At 46.6% G+C, this 25,006-nt stretch overlaps 2 protein-coding genes across 3 annotated transcripts; both read right to left on the bottom strand.

Annotated features, from left to right (window-relative positions):
* Positions 1-5,573: 5,573 nt before the first annotated feature.
* LACRT (lacritin) lies at positions 5,574-9,628 on the bottom strand. The gene is made up of 5 exons (XM_002823353.3): positions 9,517-9,628; positions 7,884-7,937; positions 7,011-7,148; positions 6,508-6,609; positions 5,574-5,716 (listed from the first exon to the last, which is right to left on the bottom strand). The coding sequence occupies exons 1-5, from the start codon at positions 9,572-9,574 to the stop codon at positions 5,655-5,657; spliced, it is 414 nt and encodes a 137-aa protein (XP_002823399.2). The 5' UTR covers positions 9,575-9,628; the 3' UTR covers positions 5,574-5,654.
* A 9,732-nt stretch (positions 9,629-19,360) lies between these two features.
* Positions 19,361-23,134, bottom strand: DCD (dermcidin). Of its 2 annotated transcripts, none has more exons than XM_002823354.2 (5): positions 23,015-23,134; positions 21,892-21,930; positions 20,375-20,476; positions 19,942-20,031; positions 19,361-19,529 (listed from the first exon to the last, which is right to left on the bottom strand). In XM_002823354.2, the coding sequence occupies exons 1-5, from the start codon at positions 23,070-23,072 to the stop codon at positions 19,486-19,488; spliced, it is 333 nt and encodes a 110-aa protein (XP_002823400.1). In that variant the 5' UTR covers positions 23,073-23,134; the 3' UTR covers positions 19,361-19,485. The 2 variants fall into 2 exon arrangements, with proteins under 2 accessions (XP_002823400.1, XP_024112889.1); XM_024257121.1 differs by lacking the exon at positions 19,361-19,529 and adding an exon at positions 19,704-19,720 and having other exon boundaries at positions 23,015-23,072.
* Between the last annotated feature and the right edge of the window lie 1,872 nt (positions 23,135-25,006).

Raw genomic sequence — 25,006 nt, forward strand, 5'->3', positions numbered from 1 at the left:
ATTATACATATGGTTGCTCTGGTTACAAACAAGGTGACCTTGCTTTTGCTCTTCTGGGTATGTCATGTACTTTAGAGAAGTCTGCATATTGCCAGCTCTGCCCATGATCTGTTATTACGGGACACTGTGTCAGCATCCTCCCTCCATTTGGTTCCAGTTTCACTGGAATTGGCAGAATTTCTTCAAAGAAAGTGTTATTTGGGGTTGTAAGGGCTTTCTATTTTCATCTAAGATGGAATTTACATATCTGCATTTATTTTCCTTGTTGTAAAATTCAGTTGGTTTCAGAGGTAAGAAATTAGTAGACATATCTTTATTTCTTTTCCTTACATTTAGAATTATGTTATTGAATGTTTTCCCCATTAATTTGTATATAATTTATTTAGAATATCATCCATATCTGAATGTTAAAACTTCCATAACCTCAGAAAGCAGGAAAACGACTGTCAACCCAGAAGTAGCCTGTTTTTCATTAAATCAGCATTTCAGTCATTTCATGAAATATTCAGTGGAAAGGGAGGTAGAAGGCTATGCTCAGCCTTCCATCTGGTACAGATGTGTTTGTGTATGCCTTGAGTAGTTTGAACATTCCAGGGTCCACCCTGTCCTCACAATAAAGTCACATAGTCCACAGGCCTGTGCCACAAGGGGGAACTATCTGCTCCTTATTTCTCATAGACCCTTTGGATTGCTGCCATTGTCTCTGGGGTTGGTAGGGATTTCATCAGGACTGGGGTTTTCTCTGAAACAGTATCTGGGGTTAGCTCTTGCCCCTTCATCAGGCTTTGTTGTAATCACTGTGTGTCCAAAGTCACCAATTTGTGAATGTGAAATGGTTGAAGTTTTCTCTCCTTTGAGGAGGATGAACCTGGGGAATTTTGGGGGTGCTGTAGGCAGGTAATCCCAGAGCCTGCTTCTCCTTCATTCAGTACACAGACAACTGGTTAACCTCCTGTTATCTGCTGAGTGTTAGGCATTCTGAGATCAATTCCACCTGGACTTATTTCTGAAGTGTTGCCTCTCTGGTGAAGAGGTATAGCAGACATGAAAATGCATATTCTAAGAACAGAGAGGATGGAGACATTCATCTCACAGGATATAAATGAGGAGGTGGGTGGAAGTGGGTGAACTCATTCAACATTCAACCAATGTTTCTTGGGTGCTTTCTGTCTTCCAGGCACTATTCTAGGCACTGGAGATATAGAAGTAAAAGAGCAGACAGAAATCCCTGCTGATACGGCTTTGCTGTGTCCCCATCTAAATTTCATCTTGAATTCCCATGTGTTGTGGGAGGGACCTGGTGGGAGGTAATTGAATCATGGGGGCAGGCCTTTCCTGTGCTACTCTGGTGATAGTGAATAAGTCTCATGAGATCTGATGGTTTTATAAAGGGGATTTTCCCTGCACAAGCTCTCTTCTCTTGTCGGCTGCCATGTGAGATGTGCCTTTCACCTTCCACCATGATTGTGAGGCCTCCACAGCCACGTGGAACTCTAAGTCCAATAAACCTTTTTCTGTCATAAATTGCCCAGTCTTGGCTATGTCTTTATCAGCAGCATGAAAACAGACTAATACACTAAACTGGTACTGTATTAGCACTGATTAATACAGTAGAGTGGGGTGTTGCTGAAAAGATACCTGAAAATATGAAAGCAACTTTGGAACTGGGTAGCAGGCAGAGGCTGGAACAGTTTGGAGGGCTCAGAAGAAGACAGGGAAATGTGGGAAATTCTGGAACTTCCTGGAGACTTGTTGAATGGCGTTGTCCAAAATGCTGATAGCAACATGGATAATAAAGTCCAGGCTGAGGTGGTCTCTGATGGGAATGAGGAACTTGTTTTGGGAACTGGAGCAAAGGTGACTCTTGTTATGTGTTAGCAAAGAGACTGGCAGCTTTTTGCCTCTGCCCTAGAGATTTGTGGAACTTTGAACTTGAGAGAGATGATTTAGGGTTTTTGGTGTAAGAGGTTTCTAGGCAGCAAAGCATTCAAGATGTGACTTGGGTGCTGTTAAAGGCATTCCATTTTATAAGGGAAGCAGAGCATAAATGTTCAGAAAATTTGCAGCCTGACAATGTGATAGAGGATAAAATCCCATTTTCTGAGGAGAAATTCAAGCCGGCTGCAGAAATTTGCGTAAGTAACGAGGAGCTGAATGTTAATCCAGAAGATGGTGGGGCAAATGTCTCTAGGACATGTCACAGGTTTTCACAGCAGCCCCTCCCATCACAGGCCTGGAGGCTTAGGAGGAAAAAGTGGTTTTATGGGCCAGGCCCAGGGTACCTGTGCTCTGTGCATCCTAGCGACTTGGTGTCCTGTGTTCGAGCCACTCTAGCCATGGCTGAAAGGGGCCAACATAGAGCTTGGGCTGTGGCTCCAGAGAGTGCAAGCCCCAAGACTTGGCAGCTTTTATGTGGTGCTGAGCCTGTGAGTGCACAGAAGTCAAGAACTGGGGTTTGGGAACCTCCACCTAGATTTCAGAGGATGTATGAAAACACCTGGATGTCCAGGCAGAAGTTTGCTGCAGGGGTGGAGAACTCATGGAGAACCTCAGGTCTATGGAAAGTTTGGAACTCCTTAGAGATTAGTTAAGTGATTGTGACCAGAATGCTAGTTGAAATATGAAGAGTAAGGCCATTCTGATGAGATTTCAGATGGAACTGAGGAATAAGGTATTGGAAACTAGAGCAAAGACCATCCTTGTTATAAATTGACAAAGAACTTGACTGAAGTGTGTCTACATTTAAGGGCTTTGTGGAAGGCCAAACTTGAGAGTGACAAACTAGAGTATCTGCAGAAGAAATTTCTAAGCAAAATATAGAAGGAGATGCATGGTTACTTTTGGCCACTTATGCTGAGATTTGGGAGCAAAGGAATAATTCAAAGACAATTATAAAGATAAAGAAAATTTACATTAAATGGGAAGCAGAGTGGAAAGAGTTGGAAAACTGTCAGCCTGGCCACATGAAGAGTGAAAAAGTGCATTCAGAAGAGGAGATCAAGGATGCAGCTAAAAAGATTAGCACAGATAGAAGGGAGCCAGATGCTATTCCTCAAGACAATGAAGAAAGACCTGAAATGCATTTCAGTGATCTTTGAGGGTGCCCCTCCTGTTATAGGCCCAGAGGTCTAGGAGGGCAGAATGGTGCCTTGGGACTCTGCCCTGGAACCCCAGTGCAGAGTTTCATGGCTGCCCTAGCCAAGGCTCAAGTGACCCCAATTGTAGCTTGTGCTGCAGTTTTGGAAGGTACAAACCATAAACCTTGGCAACGTCCAGGTGGTGCTGACTCTGCAGGCTTGCAGACAGCAAAAGCTGTGGCAGCTTGGCAGCCTCCACCAAGATTTCAAAGGATATCATCAAAAGCCTAGGAGCCCAGGCAAAGATTTGTCACAGGGTCAGAGCCACTGCAAAGAGTCCCCATCTAGTGGAGCCATGGGAGTGGTGCCACCATAGAGAGTCTCCATTAGGGTAATGCCTAGTGGAGCTGTGGGAGTCGGACTACTGCTGGGACCCCAGAAGTGTGCAGTCACTGGCAGTATGCAACACCCACCTGGGAAAGCTTCAGGCACCAGACTCCAATACCTAGGAGCAGTCGCATGGGCTGCACCCAGCAAAGCCATAAGGGTCAGGCAGCCTGAAGCCTTGGGGGCCTAACCCATACCCCAGTGTGGATGGGAGGCCACACACAGAGTCAAAAGAGATTATTCTTCAGCTTTAAGATTTAATGTCTGCCCTGATGGGTTTCAGATTTGCTTGAGACCTGTTACTCGTTTCTTTTTGTCTATTTCTCCATTTTGGAATGGGAATGTCTGTTTTATGCTTTTACCACAATTGTGTCTTAAAAGTAGATAACTCGTTTGTATTTCACAGGCTCGCAGATGATACTCTGGACTTTGGGCTTTTGAGTTGGTGCTGGAATGAGCTAAGATTTTGGGGCTATGGAGTTGGAATGAATATATTTATATTTGAGAAGGACATGAGTTTCAGAGGGCCAGGAGTAGAATGGTATAGTTTGAGTGTTTGTCCCCTCCAAAACTTACATTGAAACTTAATCCCTAAAGTAACAATATGGAAAGGCAGGGCTATTAAGAAATGATTGGGTCATGCTGGGTGCAGTGGCTCATGTCTGTAATCTCAGCACTTTGGGAGGCCTAGGCAGGTGGATCGCATGAGGTCAGGAGTTTGAGACCATCTGGCCAACATGGTGAAACCCCGTCTCTACTAAAAATACAACAAACTAGCCAGGTGTGGCGGTGGGCACCTGTAATCCTAGCTGCTTGGGAGGCTGAGGCAGGAGAATTGCTTGAACCTGGGAGGCAGAGGTTGCAGTGAGCCGAGACTGAGCCATTGCACTCCAGTGTGGGCAACAGAACAAGACTCTGTCTTAAAAAACAAAAAGAAAAAGAAATGATTGGGTCATGAGGTCTTTGCCCTTGTGAATAGATTAATCCATCTATGGATTAATGAATTAATGGGTTAATGGATTAATGGTTTGCCACAGGAGTGAGACTGGAGGCTTTCTAAGAAGAGGAAGAGAGACCTGAGCTAGCATGGACAGCCACCTCACTATGTGTTTCTTTGTTCCAGCTTGGGATCCTGCAGAGATTCCCTGCCAGCAAGAAAGCTCTTGCCAGACATGCCCCTTGACCTTGGACTTCCTAGCTCTAGAACTGTAAGAGTACATTTTCCTTCTTATAAATTATCCAGTTTTAGATATTCTGTTATAAGCAACAGAAAATAAACTAAGATGGGGTGAGAAGAACAGTCTAGAATCAATGACTCCGGGCATGTTAAAGAGCAGAAGACCATGTGCCCAGCCTGGGGAGGGGTCTGGCAGAAGATCTGACTGCTTTCTTTGCCCCCTGAAGTCATGAGTGATCTTCCCTGGTTTATCTGTGTGCAAGACACAGCCATGAGCTATAGGGGAGGAAAACAAAGTTGCAGGAGGAGGAAGAGGTGACCGAGACCCCTTTGAGAGACTTTAGTCCTTTGAGGAAGATAATTTGCACATCTAAAACACAGTCAAAAGTGGTTTCTCTGCACCACATCACAAGAATAACTTTAATGGATTCAATTGGTCTTTTTAGTCAAGTGCCAGTTGTCACTGTAGTGGCTCATTACTTTACTGTCTGACCTAATTAGCCATTGCCAGCCACTTTGGCCCAGTGGAGAATGTACGAATAGAAGGCAGGAGAGATGAATTTTCGATAAAGGTACCAGAAAGTGGCTTTAGTATCAATGGCCCAGGCTTTGATTATTTTCAGGATGATAAATCCTGGTTCTTCAGAATTTGATTTAATTTTTGGAAATGCTCAAATGTCACTAGGAGTAATATGTGAAGAATAAGAGGTGGACAAAAACTGGAGTGGCATTTGGACTCAAAGGAGGCTTAGCACATGTGGATGTGGCTCGAAGTGAATAAAAGGGCTTGTTAGAGGCTCTGCCTTCTAGGCAGGCTGTGACTGGCCAAGGGCCTGGGTCAGGACATCCTATGCTTTGTGTTGGTCCAGGGAGGGCTTTTCTCCCCGCCCTTCCTCCAGGGCCCATCCCATAGAGCACAGGCACACAGCAAGTTGGATGCTTTCGTTTTAATAGCTCTGGGCTACAAGGGTATTTAAGGCTTTAAGTCCAATGATCCCATTCTTTTCAGCTTCTCATGCCCATGGTTTTAATAGACTGAATTTCTTCAGTAATTTTTGTGCAAATTCACTTCCATCTAGAGGGAAAGATGAAACAAATGAGGCTTTTAGGACCCCAGGCACCAGCTCCACCCCTTCCATTTCTCCTCAGTTCCATCTTCTGCTTTCCAGACTTACTGAGACTCTGGAGAGGCTTACACAGAAGTTGGAGGGATTGAGATTAGATTCACCAGACCCTGAAGGACCTACCCTCTTCCCCACCTTGGCAGGGGCAGGGGGCAAGAAGAATAGAAACAAGCAGGCTCTGCTGTGGGAAGGTTGGGGGTTAGTTAGACCCCAGGTGAATCAATATCAGACAACATGGCACATTGAATCTGTTCTTTTTTTTGAGACAGGGTCTCTCTCTGTCACCCAGGTTGGAGTGCAGTGGCACGATCTCGGCTCACTGCAACCTCTGCCTCATGGGCTCAAGTGATCCTCCCACCTTAGCCTCCCAAGTAGGTGGGACCACAGGCATGTGCCACCACGCCTGGCTAATTTTTGTATTTTTTTGTAGAGATGGGGTATCGCCATGTTGCCCAGGCTGATCTTGAACTCCTGGGCTCAAGCAATCCACCGGCCTTGGCCTCCCAAAGTGCTGGGATTACAGGTGTGAACCACCGTGCCCAGCCGGCAATTTGAATCTGGATGAGAAATTGGAAACATATGAAAGCACAAAGTGAGGCGTCTTCAACAGCAGGGGCTGTGGCAATTCCAAGTCTCATATGTGAGGTGGAAATGGGGGCAAGTTCTGTCCCATATCCCACCCCTGGATGGTGGGTGGTAAGTATTCTCATTCCCACAAAGCCTTGCCTTGGGATGCACTCACTTTCAATGAATTGTTTTCCACCTGGCACGCCTCCATGCATTCCTTTTCCTGCTCTTGCAAAGGCTTGTTCTGTTAGTAAGATACTTTTCTCCACTATGGATTCTAATTTTGGAGCAGAACAATCACATCAGCAGAAAAGTCACCTCATTTAAAGAGAACTCTGCATTGCCCTGCCTGCACCCGCCCCCCACCCCCACTCCACCCAGGACATCATCCCTACAGAAAGTCCTAAAGTGCAGAAGTTTTGCTGAGGGCTCCAGCACTTCTCTCATAGGAAGTTGTGTGAGCCAGGACAGAAACCATGTATAGTGCAGGCCGCAACATCTACAATTGTGGAAACGTTGTGTGTGGGTGCAATGCACAATCCCATTTGTGCCTTTGTGTTCAGGTGTCTGAGTCTACCTGCTTCTCACCAGGCTTATCTCTGTGCGTGGAGGTGTGATGTGGGCCTGCAGCCAGAGACTTTTCTAGGTTGTTGATCTGGCATAGAGACAGAGACTTACTCAGGGGATTTAGTTCCTGCCTGCTTGAGGTGACCTTGGCTGTCCCCTGAACTGCTGCCGAAGTCTCCTGGGCTGTTGTGGTTGTCTCTGGGGGTGAAGCTGGTTCTGCTGGACCTGAGATCTCTTCATTAGGCTTAGCTGTGAATGCACAAATTGATTGATTTTAGCAAAGTCAAAGTGTTTGTTTCTTTTGGAATGGGTTGCAGGGCCCCAGGATACCTAATGTGTGCTGGGTGCCAGGATACAGAAGTGATATGGCTTAAACGCTGCCCCCTTAAGGGAGATGAGAATCGGGGAGCACTTCATAGAGAAGCTGGATCTTGAAGGCAGGATGTTAGCAGGAGAGGATGTACCAAAGGGGCTTCCCTGGGGGCAGGCAGCGAGTAAGAGGTCAGGCAAAGGCATGTGTGGGATAGGTGTGGGGAATGGAAACAAGTTCAATTTAGCTGATGTGGGTGCGACATAAAAGAGAGTCATGGAAAATGGGGTTGGAAAATGAGGTTAGAGGCCAGATAATGGTTGTCTTGCTAAGGAATTGGGAGTAATGGGAGGTGTTTGCAGGTGAAGGTATTAATGCCATGTGAGACATTGCCCTTACCACTTAACCTCATGTTTCTCTCCCTTTTATTCACAATAACCTTTTCCCCATGCTCCCTATTGTCCTTGCCTCTCTGGGTCATCCTCTTTGGTCTTTAGCCTTGTGCCATTTCAACCCATGCTACCTTCTTTATTATATTACCTGCGCCTCCCCATTACCACCAAGCGCAGAATCCAGATCTCCTCCCACTGGCTTCTTCTCCCAGCCACCACTCACATCCCTAACTGTTAAACCTTCCCAATGAGGACTAGGGCAGGAGGGAGAGGAGGACTCACAGGTCCCAGCTTCCTGGTCAGGATCAGCATCTGTCGAGGCAGAGGAGGCATCTTCTGCAATGGAGGAAACACGCCAGATGAGAGCAAGGACCGAACCGGACCTACCCGAGCCACCCTCCCCTCCCATTCCCAAAGCTTATCTCCTGGGAATGCTCATGGATAGAAGGGGATCAATTTCCCTTTTGGTTGGACATGCCCTTCCACCATATCAGCGGGTCTACTGGGGCACTCTCTGATGTTTAACTCCTATGGCTTTTGAAACAGGTTCCCCTCTGAGAAGTGTAATGTCTCTCGGAACAGTGCCTTCCTCCTGACTGGCCCCTGGCTTGGGAGGCTTCCCTGAGGTGTCTGTCAGGCAGCTGGCCATGGTCAGAGGGGCTCAACTTCCTCTGTGGTGGAGGAGGACAGTATGTGGGGGTCATGGGGCCATATTTGAGCTATTTGCAGGATTGAGACCCCAGACCTGATTCCCTTTATTCTTTCAACACAACATTTATGCAAAGCTCTGTGCCAAGAGATGGAGGTGCAGTGCTAAAGAGGGCAGACAAGACCCCTGTCCTAACAGAGCTTACATCTGTCCTTTTACGAAATTATTTAATGGCTGGTGTGACAGTGCTGGAAGGGAACGTGCAGCCTGGTGTGAGAAGGCCACATGGATCTAATTTGTTCCGCATGTGCATGGAAGGCCTTTTTGGGGAATTGTATCTAAACTGAGATTTTCTAGATGAAAAATCACTGGCCAAGTGACATTAGAGTTGGTTGGGGGAAGGGGCCAGGGAGAGGGAAAGCATTCTAGACGAGGAAAGAACAAGAAGGAAGATCCTGATGTTCAAGGAACCGCAGGATCATCATGGCCCAAATGGTGCTTCTGTGAATTAAAAAAGGCATCCCAGCTGGGCGCAGTGGCTCACACCTGTAATTCCAACACTTTGGGAGGCCAAGGCAGGCGGATCACCTGAAGTCAGGAGTTCGAGACCAACCTGGCCAACATGGTGAAACCCCGTCTCTCTTAAAAATACAAAATTAGCCAGGCATGGTGGCGCGCACTTGTAGTCCCAGCTACCCAGGAGGCTGAGGCAGGAGAATCGCTGGAACCCAGGAGGGACATTGCAGTGAGCCAAGATCGCGCCACTGCACTCCAGCCTGGGCAACAGAGGGAGACTCAGCCTCAAAAAAAAAAAAAAAAAAAAAAAGCTTCCCTTCCTCCTAAGAGACACAGCCAGGGGCCAGGCTCACTGCTTGGCAAGTAGAGTGTCGGCCAGATTTTAGCTTCTACCACTCCTTGCCTGGGCACCCTTGTGTAGGGGACACCCTGCTCAACTATATGCAGGGGACACCAGAGAAGCCCGTGTAGCTGAGGCATAGTGGGTAAACAATGGTGTGTGAGGAGATGAGCTGGGAGGGCAGGCAAAGGCCAAAGAGTTCTGGGTTCCTCTGGCCAGTGGGGTGCAGAGGCCATGTGTGGAGAACTGGGAGAGGAGTCACTTGCAGAGGCAGGGAAGCCAGAATAGCACTGAGAGAGGAGGAGAGGGGTGAAGGCAGGAGTGAGAGGAGGAGAGGGGTGAAGGCAGGAGTGAGGGCCACCTTGGACTGGGAGGACTCTTGTGGGGCACAGAGGAAAGGCCATACTCACCAGCATAGACCAGGGCCCCTGCTATAGCTGCCAAGAAGAGGAGAGTGGTGAATTTCATTCTTTGGGATGAGGAGTGAGTATAACCACAGAATCTGCAGAAGGTCGGGGGAATAAGGATGCTGAAACTGCTGGGCCCTTTTAAGGATATCAAGGGCCAATGGGAACCAAACCTGGAGAGGTGTGACTTCCGCATCCTCCTCCCCTTCTTCCCCAAACTGTCACCTGCTAAGTCAACAAGGGCTAACTTGGGCTGGCTGATACCTGGGATCCTTGCAGGCAGGTCCTGGATAGGAGCCTTTCTCTACTAACTCCCAGCCGTCCCTTTTCTTTCTCCCTCCTCCGTTCCCCACCACACCTGCCCTGTGGGTTCACACCCCTGGGCTCTCAGGGACGGTAGGTAGAGCACATTTCACTTGGGGAGATTCTGGGATGTGTCTGTTGAGGGTTCTGGTAGAGAAATCTTAATTTTGTCATCTCTCCAGGAGGAGGTTGAGGGCTCAGGAGATTACATTGTCCACCTTCTGTCCCAGTCTACATAGGACTCAGTGCAAGGTTTGAAGGTTTCCCCAAACTAAGTGAGCCCGTTTCCCTGGGAGACCACACCTAGAACACTTGAGGCCTGAGTTCCTGGCTGCTTTCTCCCCATGAGGGGATGGGTTTGAAGGCGTGTGTGCCTTCTCTGGAGTTGTTCTCTGTTCTTGACATTATCCAGCCCCTAAAAAGAACTCCTCCAGGCTCACATAGGCCTGCCAATCTCTGTCTTCAGGCCTAATCAATGGGACCCCACATTTCTGAGAGAATCTCCTGGTCAAAGCATGATGGTGGTTCACTGAAATTGGAGCTTGGTTCTGACTTCAAGTGGGGAGCTGACCCATGGTGTGAATAATCCAGAAAAGCAGATTATTCTAAAGAAGCTTCTCTTTGACTTGGCGTTTCTTCCTCTCCTGATCTGGGACTCTAGAGGTCTGGATTTTGAGTTCTGGCTTTGTCATATGAAAATGTTAGGATTTGAAAAGTGATAGGATTTTTATTTGTTGTCTAGGAGTTGTGGCTCCTATGTACAGCATAGTGGTGGAGATTAAGTGAGATAATATACGGCAAAGCATTTTTTTAGACAGAGAAGTTCTATGGAGTTGTGTGGGGTTCTTGTACCATCTTTCCAGGTAGGTTTTTGTCTGGGCTGGTGCTGAATGCTAGATATTAATAGAACGGGCTGTGGAGCAGGAGTCAGTTGAGGGGCTGAAGGGTGGAGAGTAAGGTGCTGGATGTCAATTTGTGACTTTCCCCTTGCTTGGTGTTGGCAGTCACCCAGCCCCACGTGGGCTGACTCCGGAAGCTTCTCTGCCTCATGGTAGCTCTGAAGATGAGTGTGAGAAGAGGGTATTGAAGAGTTTTCAACATGAGGGTGTTTTGGGTGCCAGGGTTTAGAGCATTAATCTTTTCAGGAGATAAAGGAAGATAAAATTAATGGGGTGGGACATTAAAGCCTTGGCAATTGCTACCTGCCTGAGGGTCTGGGCCTGGGAGCCTTGAAGGTGGCGGTGGCCTTACCTGGAACGGGGAAGGCTGAAGAACAAGAGAAAGTTTTGATGGCACCAGTGCCCTGGGTTTGCGCACATACGTGTGTACATGTGTGTGTACACTGCAGAAGGAGAAGTCCTGCAGATCCCAAACAGATCTAGATCTCGAGCAGTCTCCATGAGCACATTAAAAAAGTCAACAGGAGCAAATTATGCTATTTGCACAAGACTTTTCTAAGAGGAAATGAGAACTTTGGCATCAACACTAGAACTGTCACAGAGCAGGGTCTTTCCAAATGTCACCGCATAGCCCTTTCCTCTCCCAAATCTTCCTCCTGGCCTCAGTAATTAAAGAGGCAAGGATTTACATAAATAGGGATGAGGTGAAAGTAAGGACATTTGTTTTATAGAAAATTTTCATTGCTCTATAACAGGGCCTGGAGAAATGTTACCCCAAATTATAGAGCCTGGGAAAGAATTGGGTGCATAGATTAAAGAGGCAGACCTCATGGATATGGGTGAGGGGCTGCTCTGTGCGATGTCTTGATGGACCTCATGGATATGGGTGAGGGGCTGCTCTGTGTGATGTCTTGACAGACCTCATGGATATGGGTGAGGGGCTGCTCTGTGTGATGTCTTGTTTTCTAGGTTATCTGACCTCCATGATGACTGTCAGTTCGCTGATCTGTGTCTTGTCTCATGGGCTGCTCGTTGTACCTCTCTCCTCTCTGCCTCAGGTTTATTCTCTCTCATCTCCACACTGGTCTGGAAGGATGCCTGTATGGGCTGTATCACCTGGGCTCCCATGCCCTCTAGCTTCGAGTTGAGTTTGGCCAATGGGAGACACAGGTGGGAGATGGGAGGGTGGGAAAAGGGAGAGGTCAAGGCATTTGTTCCTCCTGCTCCCTCTCTTGCTTTGGCATGTGTGTGTGGTAGGATGACTTCAGAGATAGCTCCTGGTGATGCCTACATCTTGGCATTGGTGCCCTGCTGTAATTTCGTCTGCTTAACTGGGCTGGGTCTCGAGATTCACTCCTAACAAATAGAAGATGGCAAAGTGATGAGGTAGTCAGTTCTGAGACTATGACTTTAGTCTTGTTTACACACACTCTGTCTCTGGATCTTCTCAGCTTGCTCTGATGAAGTGAGTGGCCATGAGTGAGGCTGTCCTGTGGAGAGGCCTACATGGCAAGAAAGTGAGGACAGCCTCCAGCCTGTAGCCAGTGAGGAACTGAGGCCCTTAGTCCAGCTATCTGTGAGGAAATCAACCCTGCCAGCTACTGCATGACTGAGCTTAGAAGTGGGTCTTTCCTCAGCTGAGTTTTGAGGTGACCGCAGCCTCGATGATACCTTGACTGCAGCCTCATTAGAGACTCAGTCTGAGGGCGTATCTGCACCTGGACTGCTGATCCATAGCAACTGTGGATACGAAACGATGTGTGAAGCTGCCAAATGTTTGAATAATTTTTACAGCCACGGATACTTAATGCAGCATGGTGTGGCAATGGCTGTTTCTCTCTGACTGCAGCTTCTGTCTGGTCCCTGTTTCAGAGCGCCATCTCTTGGTGTCAGGTGACATTATTCACCACCCCCAACATGCTGCTTCAGACTTCCTGCTGTTGCTAGTCCTTACTTGAATCTCTGTAAATAATAGACACATTTTTCCTGAAAGAGTCTTTTAAAAAAAGCCCTCCTGAGAACCACAAACCACTGCTCAATGAAATAAAAGAGGACACAAACAAATGGAAGAACATTCCATGCTCCTGGATAGGAAGAATCAATATCATGAAAATGGCCACACTGCCCAAGGTAATTTACAGTTTCAATGCCATCCCCATCAAGCTACAAATGACTTTCTTCACAGAATTGGTAAAAACTACTTAAAGTTCATATTGAACCAAAAAAGGGCCTGCATTGCCAAGACAATCCGAAGCAAAAAGAACACAGCAGGAGGCATCACGCTACCTGACTTCAAACTATACTACAAGGTTACAGTAACCAAAACAGCATGGTACTGGTACCAAAACAGATATAGACCAATGGAACAGAACAGAGGCCTCAGAAATAACACCACACATCTACAACCATCCGATCTTTGACAAACCTGAGAAAAACAAGCAATGGGGAAAGGATTCCCTATTTAATAAATGGTGCTGAGAAAACTGGCTAGCCATATGTAGAAAGCTGAAACTGGATCCCTTCCTTACACCTTATACAAAAATTAATTCAAGATAGATTAAATACTTAAATGTTAGACCTAAAACCATAAAAACCCTAGAAGAAAACCTAGGCAATATCATTCAGGACATAGGCATGGGCAAGGACTTCATGACTAAAACACCAAAAGCAATGGCAACAAAAGCCAAAATAGACAAATGGGATGTAATTAAACTAAAGAGCTTCTGCACAGCAAAAGAAACTACCATCAGAGTGAACAGGCAGCCTACAGAATGGGAGAAAATTTTTGCAATCTACCCATCTGACAAAGGGCTAATATCCAGAATCTACAAAGAACTTAAACAAATTTACAAGAAGAAATCAAACAACCCCATCAAAAAGTGGGCAAAGGATATGAATAGACAGTTTTGAAAAGAAGACATTTATGCAGCCACAGACGCATGAAAAAATGCTCATCATCACTGGCCATCAGAGAAATGCAAATCAAAACCACAATGAGATATCATCTCATACCAGTTGGAATGGCGATCATTAAAAAGTCAGGAAACAACAGGTGCTGGAGAGGATGTGGAGAAATAGGAATGCTTTTACACTGTTGGTGGGAGTGTAAACTAGCTCAACCATTGTGGAATACAGTGTGGCGATTCCTCAAGGATCTAGAACTAGAAATATCATTTGACCCAACGATCCCATTACTGGGTATATACCCAAAGAATTATAAATCATGCTACTATAAAGACGCATGCACACGTATGTTTATTGCGGCACTATTCACGATAGCGAAGACTTGGAACCAACCCAAGATTGGGTTCCAAGACTTGGAACCAATCAATGATAGACTGGGTTAAGAAAATGTGGCACATAATACACCATGGAATACTATGCAGCCATAAACAAGGATGAGTTCATGTCCTTTGTAGGGACATGGATAAAGCTGGAAACCATCATTCTGAGCAAACTATTGCAAGGACAGAAAACCAAACACCGCATGTTCTCACTCATAGGTGGGAATTGAACAATGACAACACTTGGACACAGGGTGGGGAACATCACACACCGAGGCCTGTTGTGGGGTGGGGGGATGGGGGAGGGATAGCATTAGGAGAAATACCTAATGTAAATGATGAGTTAATGTGTGCAGCAAACCAACACGGCACATGTATACATATGTAACAAACCTGCACATTGTGCACATGTACCCTAGAACTTAAAGTATTTTTTATATATATATATATCAGCTCTCCTGAGTGTGCCATTTGTTTTCTACTTGGACCTCTCCACTGATACACCACTTCCTGTCTGAACTGTGATGAATGTCTTTTCCTCATTCCCCTCCCTGTGTGTTAGGCCACGTTCTGGGGGCTGGTGGGGAAGAAGAGACTCTAAAGGGAGGAATTGACATGGACTATTTAGGGTAGACTGCTCCTGCATTGGAGACACAGGCGTACGTTGATCTCCAAGGGCTATTCTACCCCGGCTGCTGTGCTCGACATGGCTTGTCTTCTCTGCCAAGCCCTGTGGCCTGCACAAGCTCTGCCACACTCCTCTGATGCCTCCGATCTTCCACCTTGGCCATCAGGGAGGTGTAAAGACAAAGCAATGGAGTGAAACATTTTTAAAAATGTGAATTCTGTTTCCTTAACATACATACAGCATGTAGTATGTGCCAAGCACTATTCTCAGAGCTTTATCCATTTTAATCTCATTTAATCCTTCTAACAACCCAATGAGATAAAGTACTATTAATACTCTTACTTTCTAGATAAGCAGACTAAGGCAAAGGAAGTTTAAGATGCTGGCCCATGATGACACAGCTAGTGAGTGGCAGAGCTGGATTTCAACGTGGGATTCCTAGTTTCAGAGTCTGTGCTGTCAACCACAACTCCTTGCTGGAATATTAAATTCCATTTTTAAATAAATATGAGGCCTCTGTAACATTGTTTCTCTAGTTTAACTAATTGATACCTGTATTCATTAGGGTTCTCCAGGGAAATAGTACTAATTGGATATGTGTGTATTTGTATATATATGTATTTATATATAGTATGAATATTTATCGACAGACACACACACACATATATATATAGAGAGAGAGAGAGATTGAGACAGAGAGAGAGAGAAACAGAGAGAGGTTGATTTATGTTAAAAAATTGGTTCATGTGATTATGGAGGCTGGCAAGTCCAAAGCTGTAAGTCATGTCTGAAGGGTGTTAGGCTGAAGACCCAGGAAATAGCTGATGTTGTGGTGCAAGTCTGAAGGCCACCTTCTGGCAGAAGTTTTTCTTGCTCAGGGGAGGGCCATCTTTTGTTCTATTTGGGCCTCAACTGACTGGATGAGGCCGGCCTTCAATCTGCCTTACTCAAGGGCAATCTGCCTTACTCAAGATCTACCAATTTAAATGTTAATCTCATCCAAGAACACCCTCACAAAAACATCAGAATAATGTTTCACCACATATTTGGGCATTGTTGCCCAGGAAAGTTGACATATAAAATTAACTAGGACAGTACCCTTCAGCATTTTGATTCTGGAAGGTTTAGTGGACACCAACTGGGCCCAGAGGAAAAAAAAGACATGTTATGTGCATCTTCGGAAAGCTTTTTCCAGACCTTAAGGGGAAGGATTTTTTTTTTCTATCTCTAGTTTCACAAGTGAAGGGATAAGCTCCAGGAAGCTGTGAAACAGTCCACAAAGAAGACCAATAAGCAGGCCCTCTTCCTGCCTGTGGTCTAAGCAAAAAGGATTCTCATGGCTCCCTTGGGGTCTAGCTACCTCATCTGGCAATGTCCAGAAAGGGACTTGGGGTCAAAGGTCAGGGCTAAGTGTTGCAAATCTCAATGCCTACAGGAGTTAAGCAAGTACCATTAAAGAGCCAGGCAGTCCAGGTACAAGGCAAACAGCAGCATAGGTGCGATAATAAGTAGTAATTGTCCTTCCCTTTCAGGTGCTGGAAATCAGGAGGAAGTGGTAGATTTGGAGCAAATTGGAGTGTGCCTGCCCTTTGTAAAGTGGTCAGCTGCCTCTGCCTTGAGCCGATGGCTGCCAGACATTCTAATTCTTCAAGGAAAATTGGAAATCTGGATTTTCTTGTAAAACTCCTGATTTTCTTATTATTTCAGAACACTTCATTTAATATTTTTACTTTGTATTATTTTAAAACTAATTAATTTAAAAATTGACAGATGAAAATTGTATATATTTATCACATACAATGTGATGTTTTGAAATATGGGTGCATGTGGAACAGCTAAATCAAGCTAATTAACATATGCATTACCTACTTTTTGTTTTGAAATAACTTCAGACTTACAGAGGATTTGTAAAAATAGTACAAAGAATTTTCACATCCTCTTTCTAGATCCAATGGGGACTTGAGCTCCCAAATGTCAACATTTAATTGTGCTTGCTTTATCATGCTCTGCCTTTGTTTCCGTCTCTTTGCTTTTTCCTTAACATTTTGAGAACTAGATTTGAATTTTTAATATACATAACAGAAGACCCCTTTAGAAATGGCTGTCCTTCATCTTTTTTTTTTTTTTTTGAGATGGAGTCTTGCTCTGTCACCCAGGCTGGAGTGCAGTGGAGCGATCTAGGCTCACTGCTGCAACCTCTGCCTCCAGGTTCAAGTGATTCTCCTGCCTCAGCCTCCTGAGTAGCTGGAATTACAGGCACACGCCACCACGCCCGGCTAATTTTTTTTGGGTTTTTAGTAGAGATGGGGTTTCATCATATTGACTGGGCTGGTCTCGAACTCCTGAGCTCAGGCAATCAACCTGTCTCGGCCTCCTAGAGTGCCGGGATTACAGGCATGAGCCACGGTGCCCAGCCCCTTGATCATCATTATGATGACAAATCCTGATGCTTGTGGGTTTATTTTTAGAAACAATATTTTCTTGAATAGGCAGGACTTGGTGGAGTTTGTTTTTCTTCAAACAGTGCTCCCAAATACGGATAGTCCCCAACTTACAATGTTTTGACTTTAGTCGGCGAGAAAACAATACACATTCAGTAGAATCCATACTTCTAGTACCCATAAAAGCATTCTGTTTTCCACTGTCATTACGGTTTTCAATAAATTACACGAGCTATTCAACACTATTAGAAAATAGGCTTTATGTTAGATGATTTTGTCCAGTTTTGGGTGAATGTAAGTGTTCTGAGCACGTGTAAGGTAGGCAAGACTAAGCTATGATGTTCAGTAGGTTAGGTATGTTAAATGTACTTTTAACTTATATTTTCAACTTATGATGGGTTTATCAGGCTGTAACCTCATCCTAAACTGAGAGGCATCTTGTATGTGTTGTTAAATCTCCCTTTCCTATTTATTGATGACAGATTTAGAGGATTCCATTTGTTCTAGTTCCTTGTGGTTGTTGAGAGTCCATCCAGTATAAAATCTTACCTCCCTTTCCTCTCCCCAGCATATGCTTCACTGGAGAGACATGAAAAGGGGTGGGGTCTGGTTCTGGATCTCAGGCGAGGTGGGATGGTGCAGACAGAGATCTTCTAAGGTCACTGATCACAGTCAATGAGGGAGAAATCCTGATCTCCTCCTGGCTTGGTCTCCATTCTTCTGCTCCTCTGGAGGCCTCCACTGATGCAGGGGGTGGTGGTCACCAGATAGATGGTGGTCAGCTTCATCCCAGCCCTGCCATTGCTGTGGAACCCCTCAAAGAGTGGCAGTTCCTTTAGGCCAGTGGCCCACACTCTCAACACTCTCACCAGGTGCTGCCTCCTCCCATCCAGCCTGGAAGCCCCCCGTGCAGCTTCTTGGCTTTCAATCCCTCTTCTAAATGTACTCATGAGAGCAATGGGAATCCTAAGTTCTCTTCCTTGCTCTTCAGTGGCCTCAGGAGCCTGGGATGAGAGTGTCTTCTTGCATCTCTTCCATGGGCTACCATGAAAAACTTCTTGCTTCTAGAAATGTCAGATGATAAACAGGTACCCACCTTTTTGTTCCCTTTGCCCGGTGGCAGAAGTTGCTACAGGGACACAAACATTCATTTTGACCATCTTACTGCTAGGCATTTGCAGTCCTTGCAGTTAGGTGTGGCCACTGGGAGTGGGTTCTTATATTACTTGCTAGTATAGCTCATACAAACCTCCAAGCAATCTGTTCTATGCTCCTTGCCCCTTTCTGTAGTTGGAATGGTGATAAAGATGACAGAATGATCTTGAAGCCAGATATTGAAGATGGCAGGGCTGTTGGCATCCTGGAATCCTTAAATGACTCTGTGGAGAAGATAGACTATTGCCTCTCTCCCCCAAATCTGGAACAAACCACCTTGACTTGTACATGTTTGTGCAATTATATCTTGGATTATTGTTTATAGTAGATTAGCCTTCCCTAATTAATATAATCTTGATGCCTGGGGACACGGCTTTCTCAAGAGCTGTCCTACTGTGCTCCAGTCTGGGCAGCTTCAGGTCAATCTAGAGGGTGCATTCAGCTGGGGATGGGAGGTTGGTGGGGGAGATGCCTGTCTCCTCCTGGACTGGAACCTTCAATCTAGGAGTGATTTCCACAGCCCTTCACTTGACTTGAAGAGTAGAAGAAGCATCTCCCTCCCTTCTTCCATGGAGATGTTCAAGAAAAATCTCTTTGCTATGAGCACTGCTTTCCCCACAGAGCCAGTGACCCTGATGATTCCACTTTTCTCCTTCTCCACAGGTAGAGAATGATAGTCTTGTGGTTGACTGGGATTGGGCTGGCTTTTCTAGCTCTAAGGAAGTCCCAGGGTGGTGGGCAGGCTCCAGATGTCAGAAGTTCTCCATGGAATGTGGGGCATTTGGGGGTCTATGATTCTAGCTGTGGGTCCTAGAGCCAAATCCAGGGCAATGAGAAAAGTCCCACTCAACACTGATGCATAGTAAAATGGCATTGGGCAGGCAGAATGAGGGATGAGGAGGCAACCAGTTTGGGACTTGAGGCTTAGACCCTGCAGATATGGGTGAAGGGCTGGGGATGAATCAAAGAACTTGCTGGAGCTGTGCTCTCTGGGAAGGCTGGGTCTGGAAGCTGTGTTTTGGGAGGAAGGGCCAGGGTGCCAATTGAAGCCTCATGGAGTGCTCCTCCAACCTTTTGGGCTCCTGGCCAGGTTTCTTACCCCATCTCTTCTTAAGGAAAACACACACATACTCCAAATATTACAGATGCTTTCAGTTTAATAGCTGTTTTTAAATTTTTTTTTTTTTTTTTTTTTTTAGGTTTTAGGCTGAAGACGTAAAGCCTGCTGCTCCTGGGCATCATTTCTCAGCTTCTCCTTACAGCTATAGTACTGAGTCAAGGATGTCTTTAACGTCATGGACGGCTCCTAGGACAGCCACAGAAAACAATGGGGTAAAGGGGTAGGAAGAAAAAAGGAAGGGAAAGAGAGCCAGGGAATTGAGGAAGGAGACGGAGGGGGAGGGGGAGGGGAAGGGAGGCCTGGAGGGGCTTACACAGAAGTCAGAGGGATGGAGGTTAGATTCACAGGAGCCCCAAAGACCTACCTCTTTTCCCCACCTTGGCAGGGGCAGGGGGCAAGAGCAATAAAAAAAAGCAAGTTAGACCCCAGGGAGTATCAATATCAGACAAGAATGGCAATTTAAATCTGGATGAGGAATTGGAGACATTCGAAAGCACAAAGTGAGGGGTCTTCAATGGGCGGGCTGTGGCAGTTTCAGATCTCATGCAAGGGGTGGAGACTGAGGCTGGTCCTGAGGGAGGAGTGGGGACATACTCACCTTTACCCACGCTTTCTAGATCTTCGACTGCATCTTTTCCTAGGTTTCCGAGTCCCCCCAAAGCTTTTTTTGCTCCGTCTAGGCCTTTTTCTAGGGTGGATTCAGAAAAGAAGAGGTCATAGAAGCAAAAAAACTACTTCCTTTGTAGGAGAGCTCCCCCGCTTCCTAGGCACCATGGGCACCCCTAAGGTGATGTGGTTTTGCTGAAGGAACCAACTTCTCTGTCATGGGAAGGTTGGTAGGCCAGTATTAGCTGCAAAACCTATGGCCCAGAAACCCTGTGTGTGGAAGCAGGTGTGCACCCCAACCCCTCCCTAGGAATATGGGTGTAGCTGTGTCCCTGTGCTTGTGCCTGTGAGTGCAGACTGGCCCCCAGATATCTTGCTGTTTCATGCATCAGAATTCTATACCAGGCATTGGCAAAGAGGCTTACCCAGAAGGCTGGATCTCTGCTTCCTTGGCTTTGGTGCCTGTCTGGCTAACCCTGGGTCTTCACCTGCATCTTCCTTTTGAGCTGCTGATGCTTCATGGCAAGCTGCAAGGGTGAGGGAGTGAGAGGAATAATAGCTACCTCCACTCTTTCCACTCCGGTGGGGGAGCAGGTGGTGCTTTTACCCCCTCAAGGTCTGGCTTGAGGATAGCTCCCTCTCTCCCAATTCCTCTAGAGCTTGACTTTCATGATGTGTTAGGTTCTTTAGCATCCCTCAAGCTTTTTCCTGCTGCCTCCAAGACTTTTCCTGCTCCTCCAGGGCCCTTTTCTAGAGTAGATTATGGTTCAGGGAAAAGTAAAGTCATTTTGGCAGAAAGATCACCTTAAAGAGACTCCCCCTAGTTTTCATCCCTTATACCAGCCCCCTAGTGTGGGGAGGTTTTGCAGAGGGCACTAGCTTCTCCCTTCTAGGCAGGTTGGTGGATGAGGACAGAAATTTGGCAGTCTCTGAAGGGGGCTTCTGTAGCTATAAACAATCCATTTATTTATCTGGAGAATCAAAACTTCTCTTATTGCATTGGTGTGAAACACTCCAGGGGCATCTGAGAAGAGACCAAGGTGCCCGGTATTCCCTCTGGGCTGTATGTGAGAAGGCAGGGAGGGTGCAGGTGTGTGCTGTGGTTGGGGCTCGCAGTGCAGTGAAGATGTGCAGAAATACAGTTTATCTTTCTGCCATGAATTATCCAGAGTGTGTACATGGCTGGGGAAGTAGAAATGAATGAGAATTAGATCCCTCTCTCAGGGGCTTACAGTCTAGGAAAAGAGACAAAACTGCTATATATGGGAAGCCCAGAAGAGGGAGGGATGAAAGGAGCGACTGGGACAGAGGCACCATACACACCAGGCAGGGAGGGCTTCAGAGAGCAGCTGGGACTTGAAGCTTATTAGAGCACGGACAGGTAGGGGTTGAAAAGGCGCCCAGGAAGAGGAACGTTGGGTAGTAGAAAGTTACTCATGTTGTCTGATGAAACAAATGTATAACATTTGATGTAGAGAATGCAAGCAATGGAGTCTAGGGAAATTATATTTGAAAAGTACCCTGGATCTAGATCATGGATACCCTGAATGTCAGGCTAGGAGGTGAGAGTTTCATGATGAGAAATGGGAAACCACGTGAAAGGTTTTTGAATTGAAATTGTTGGTGAAGGTAGGGCAGATGCAAACCTCTGAACCCATCTAATGTGAAGTTCCTCCTCTTGCTCAAGAAAAGTATTCCTTTCTTTCCCATTTTTCTTACTCCACTTCTGCTTCCAGACAGGACTACCCTTTCCCCCGTGCTCTGTCCTTCTCCAGTGCATGAGTCTCTCAGGAAGTCTCCCTTCTCCATGTCTCCTAAAGGTCGGCCTCCCAACTCTCCTTCCCCTGGACCCCTCTTCTGCTTCTCTGACTTCCTCTGCTCATATCCCAAGTCATTAACCCTCCCACCCAGGACTGGGGAAGGAGGAAGAGAAAGGACTCACGGTTCCCCGATCCTGGGGCAGAGGCGGCCTCTGGGTCATCTGCAAAGGAGGGAACAGTGACCATGTCAAGTAGGGTACAGTTGCATGAGCTGTATCCAGCCAGGGCTGCCTAGAATTCTCAGGCCTCTAATCTCAGGAGTGTGGCAGTGGACAGACAGGAGAGAAATCTCTGCTACACAAGGGGCCTACTAGAAATGCTTTTTGGTATCTCAACCAAATCCCTCTCTCTGTTATCCTCCCCAGACCTAGGCTACTCAGAACATCCCTGTGGAAATGGAATCATTCTCTGACTCTCTTCTATGTCTTAGATGTCCAAGTTTCATAATGAAAGTTGAAGGGCATGACCACGAGGGCATGACCACAGCACCTGCCTTACTGACAGGGCAGGAGTTGTTTTGATTGTCACCTGATAGAAGGACCTCAGAAGGACCTTCCCTCCATTTCTTTATTCTTCCAAAAGCATGAATGAAGCATGCATTATGCACCAGACATGGTGTTAGAGGCTAGAGATACAGCTGTGAGGAAGACAGATAGTGTTTGCTCGGGGAAGCTGACAGTCAATGGGGGATTTGGAGGAATTAACATAATTACATAAACAATTATTTAATTACATTTGTGATAGTACTAGGAAGGAAAAATACAGGAGGCAAGAAAATGCAAAATAGGGACCAAAATGATTCTGGGGCTTCAGCAAGGCTGCTGTGAGGAAATACATGGACACAGAGAGCTTAGCGGGGCAGACACTTGGAAATTGAGTAGGAGGGAGGTTGACATGGGTGGGTGAAAAAACAGGCAGGGGAAAAGACAAGAGGATGTGCAAAAGTCTTGGCAGTGAGAAATGGCTTGGTTCATTGAGGGGAAAAAGAATGCCAGAGTGGTTGGAGCAGAGTGGGCCAATCACAGACTAAGAGGAGAGGCAATGCAGAGCCAGGCTGGGGCCACAGGGCTCCTGGCTTCCTCTGACCATACAGTCCCTGTGTGGAGAAGCTAGTGGGAGGCAGGAGTGGGCTACAGAGACAGACTTGGGTGAACTGCCTCTGGTGAGGAGGGGAAGGGGAAATGAAGGCAGGGCCCAGTCTTCAGGGGACTATATGGTTGGGTGTCGGGGAAGAGCCATACTCACAGGCACAGACCAGGGCTCCTGCCAGAGCTGTCAGGAAGAGGAGAGTCATGAACCTCATGCTTCTGTGTGCTGGAGTAGGTATGCCACCAAATCCTTGGAGATCTTGGGATCTAGGGTGTCGAGACTGCCTCTCTGGGCCTTTTTAAAGCATGACAGGGACCAATGGGAACCAGTCTTCCAGTGGTGTGTTCTCCTCCTCCTCTTCTCCCACCTCACAGCCACCTGTTAAGTCAACAAGGGCTGGCCGGGGCTGGCTGGTGCCCGCCTTCCCTGCAGGTAGGTCCTGGACAGCAGCTCTGGAGTTGGCACTGTCCTGACTGGCATCCTTTTCCTGCCTCTCCCCTTCCCATCTCGCTTGTCCCTGGGCTCCCATCTCTGATTGCATCTGGGGTCCTGGGGGAGACTGTGAGAGGTTTCTGGAGAGGGCCCTGGCAGGAGGGCTGTGCCCAGAAGGCTCTCCTTCCATCTGGAAACAGAAGGGGGGCCCAAGACTTCAGATCCAGCCTCCTTAGGAGAGAGTGGGGGTGGCTGAGGCTTCCCTTGAGTGGGTTAAGCCCATCCCAGGGGGCCGCCCTCACAGCATTCGGGGATCCCTCCTGACTAAGGTCCAGAGAGGCTGCTGCCCTCTCTAGGGGTCTCCATGTCGTAACCAGAGCTTCCCAGCCTCAGTAGGCCCTGACCAAGGTGTCTTCGGTCCCAGCTAATGGTCCTCTATCCCAGAAAATTCTGGTAAGTTAACCAGAATATGAAGTCAGTTCCCAGTTTGCCCTTCAGATAGGGGAGGGAGGCTAGTGGTGTGGATAATCCAGAGAAGTGGAGAATCCAAAGGCGCTTCTCTCTGCCTCAGAATCCCTTCCTGTGGACTTGCGTTTGCTTTGAAATGGCAGAAAGTCCTGGAGATATGGGTTTATGACTTGATTTTGTTGTTTACTAGCTGTGTGGCCTTCAGAGAGGCAATTTACCTGCCCCACTTCAATTGTTTCTCTTTCTTCTTTTATTTTATGGTAATATTTAAGGTGTAACATGAAGTTTTGATATACACGTATTTAGTGAAATGGTTACTGTAGTTAAGCAAATGAACACATCCATGATTTCACATAATTAGCCTTTTGTGTGTGTGTCTCTGTGTGTGTGTGTGTATGTGTAAGAGCACCCAAAATCTGCTCTTCCAGCAAAAATCCCAAATTCAATACTGTATTATTGACTCCAGCTCTCATGTTCCACTTCAGCTGTTTTGCATTTGATGGTGAGAAATGATCATTCTAATCCTACAGGTTTCGTGTGAGGAATACATGTGTCAAAACTGGTCAGCTCCCTCCTCCATCTATTCCGGACCCAAGCTGGGGAGCTGAGGATAACTTGGAATCTTAGTTTCTGCTCCTGACAAAGCCAGTTACTTCCTTGAGATGTCTGCTCTCCATGGAGTGGAGCCTGTCCTTGCCCTGTTCCTGGGACCTTGGTGAAAATGGACTGAGATTTGTTTCCTGAGGTGCTCTGTCTGTGCCAGACACCGTGCTGGACCCAGACAGATAAAGATAAGTAGACTGTGGTCTTGCCTTGAGGGGATACACAGTAGGCAAGGATCTCAGACAGATGAAGGGACAATCGATGGTAGCAGGGGACTCTGTCCTGGTAGAGAAAGCATGCTCTTCCTAGCCTATGGGATTGAAGCAAAGTTGTGCTCCACCAGTTAGAGGGTGAATGATTTTGGCATGTCACATAATCTCTCTGACTCTCATTTCCACAGTGTGACCCAGGGTACTTGTGAAATTCGAACAGGAATAGCTTGGATCCACTTTCTGGGTCAACTTTCTGGGGCTCTTCCCTGTTCTCTGGATGTCTACCTCTCACCTCCATGGGAACTCAGTCCATCTGAGCTCCCACCATCTCTCCTGTTGTGTGGTTCATTGTGAAACTTTCTTGGCTTTTTTCCTTCAACATACAGACATCTTAAAAATAAGCAAAATGTTCCCTTTATACTCTCCCTATCTA

This window comes from Pongo abelii, chromosome 10 (genome assembly GCF_028885655.2).
Source record: "Pongo abelii isolate AG06213 chromosome 10, NHGRI_mPonAbe1-v2.0_pri, whole genome shotgun sequence".
Classification (NCBI taxonomy): Eukaryota; Metazoa; Chordata; class Mammalia; order Primates; family Hominidae; genus Pongo; species Pongo abelii.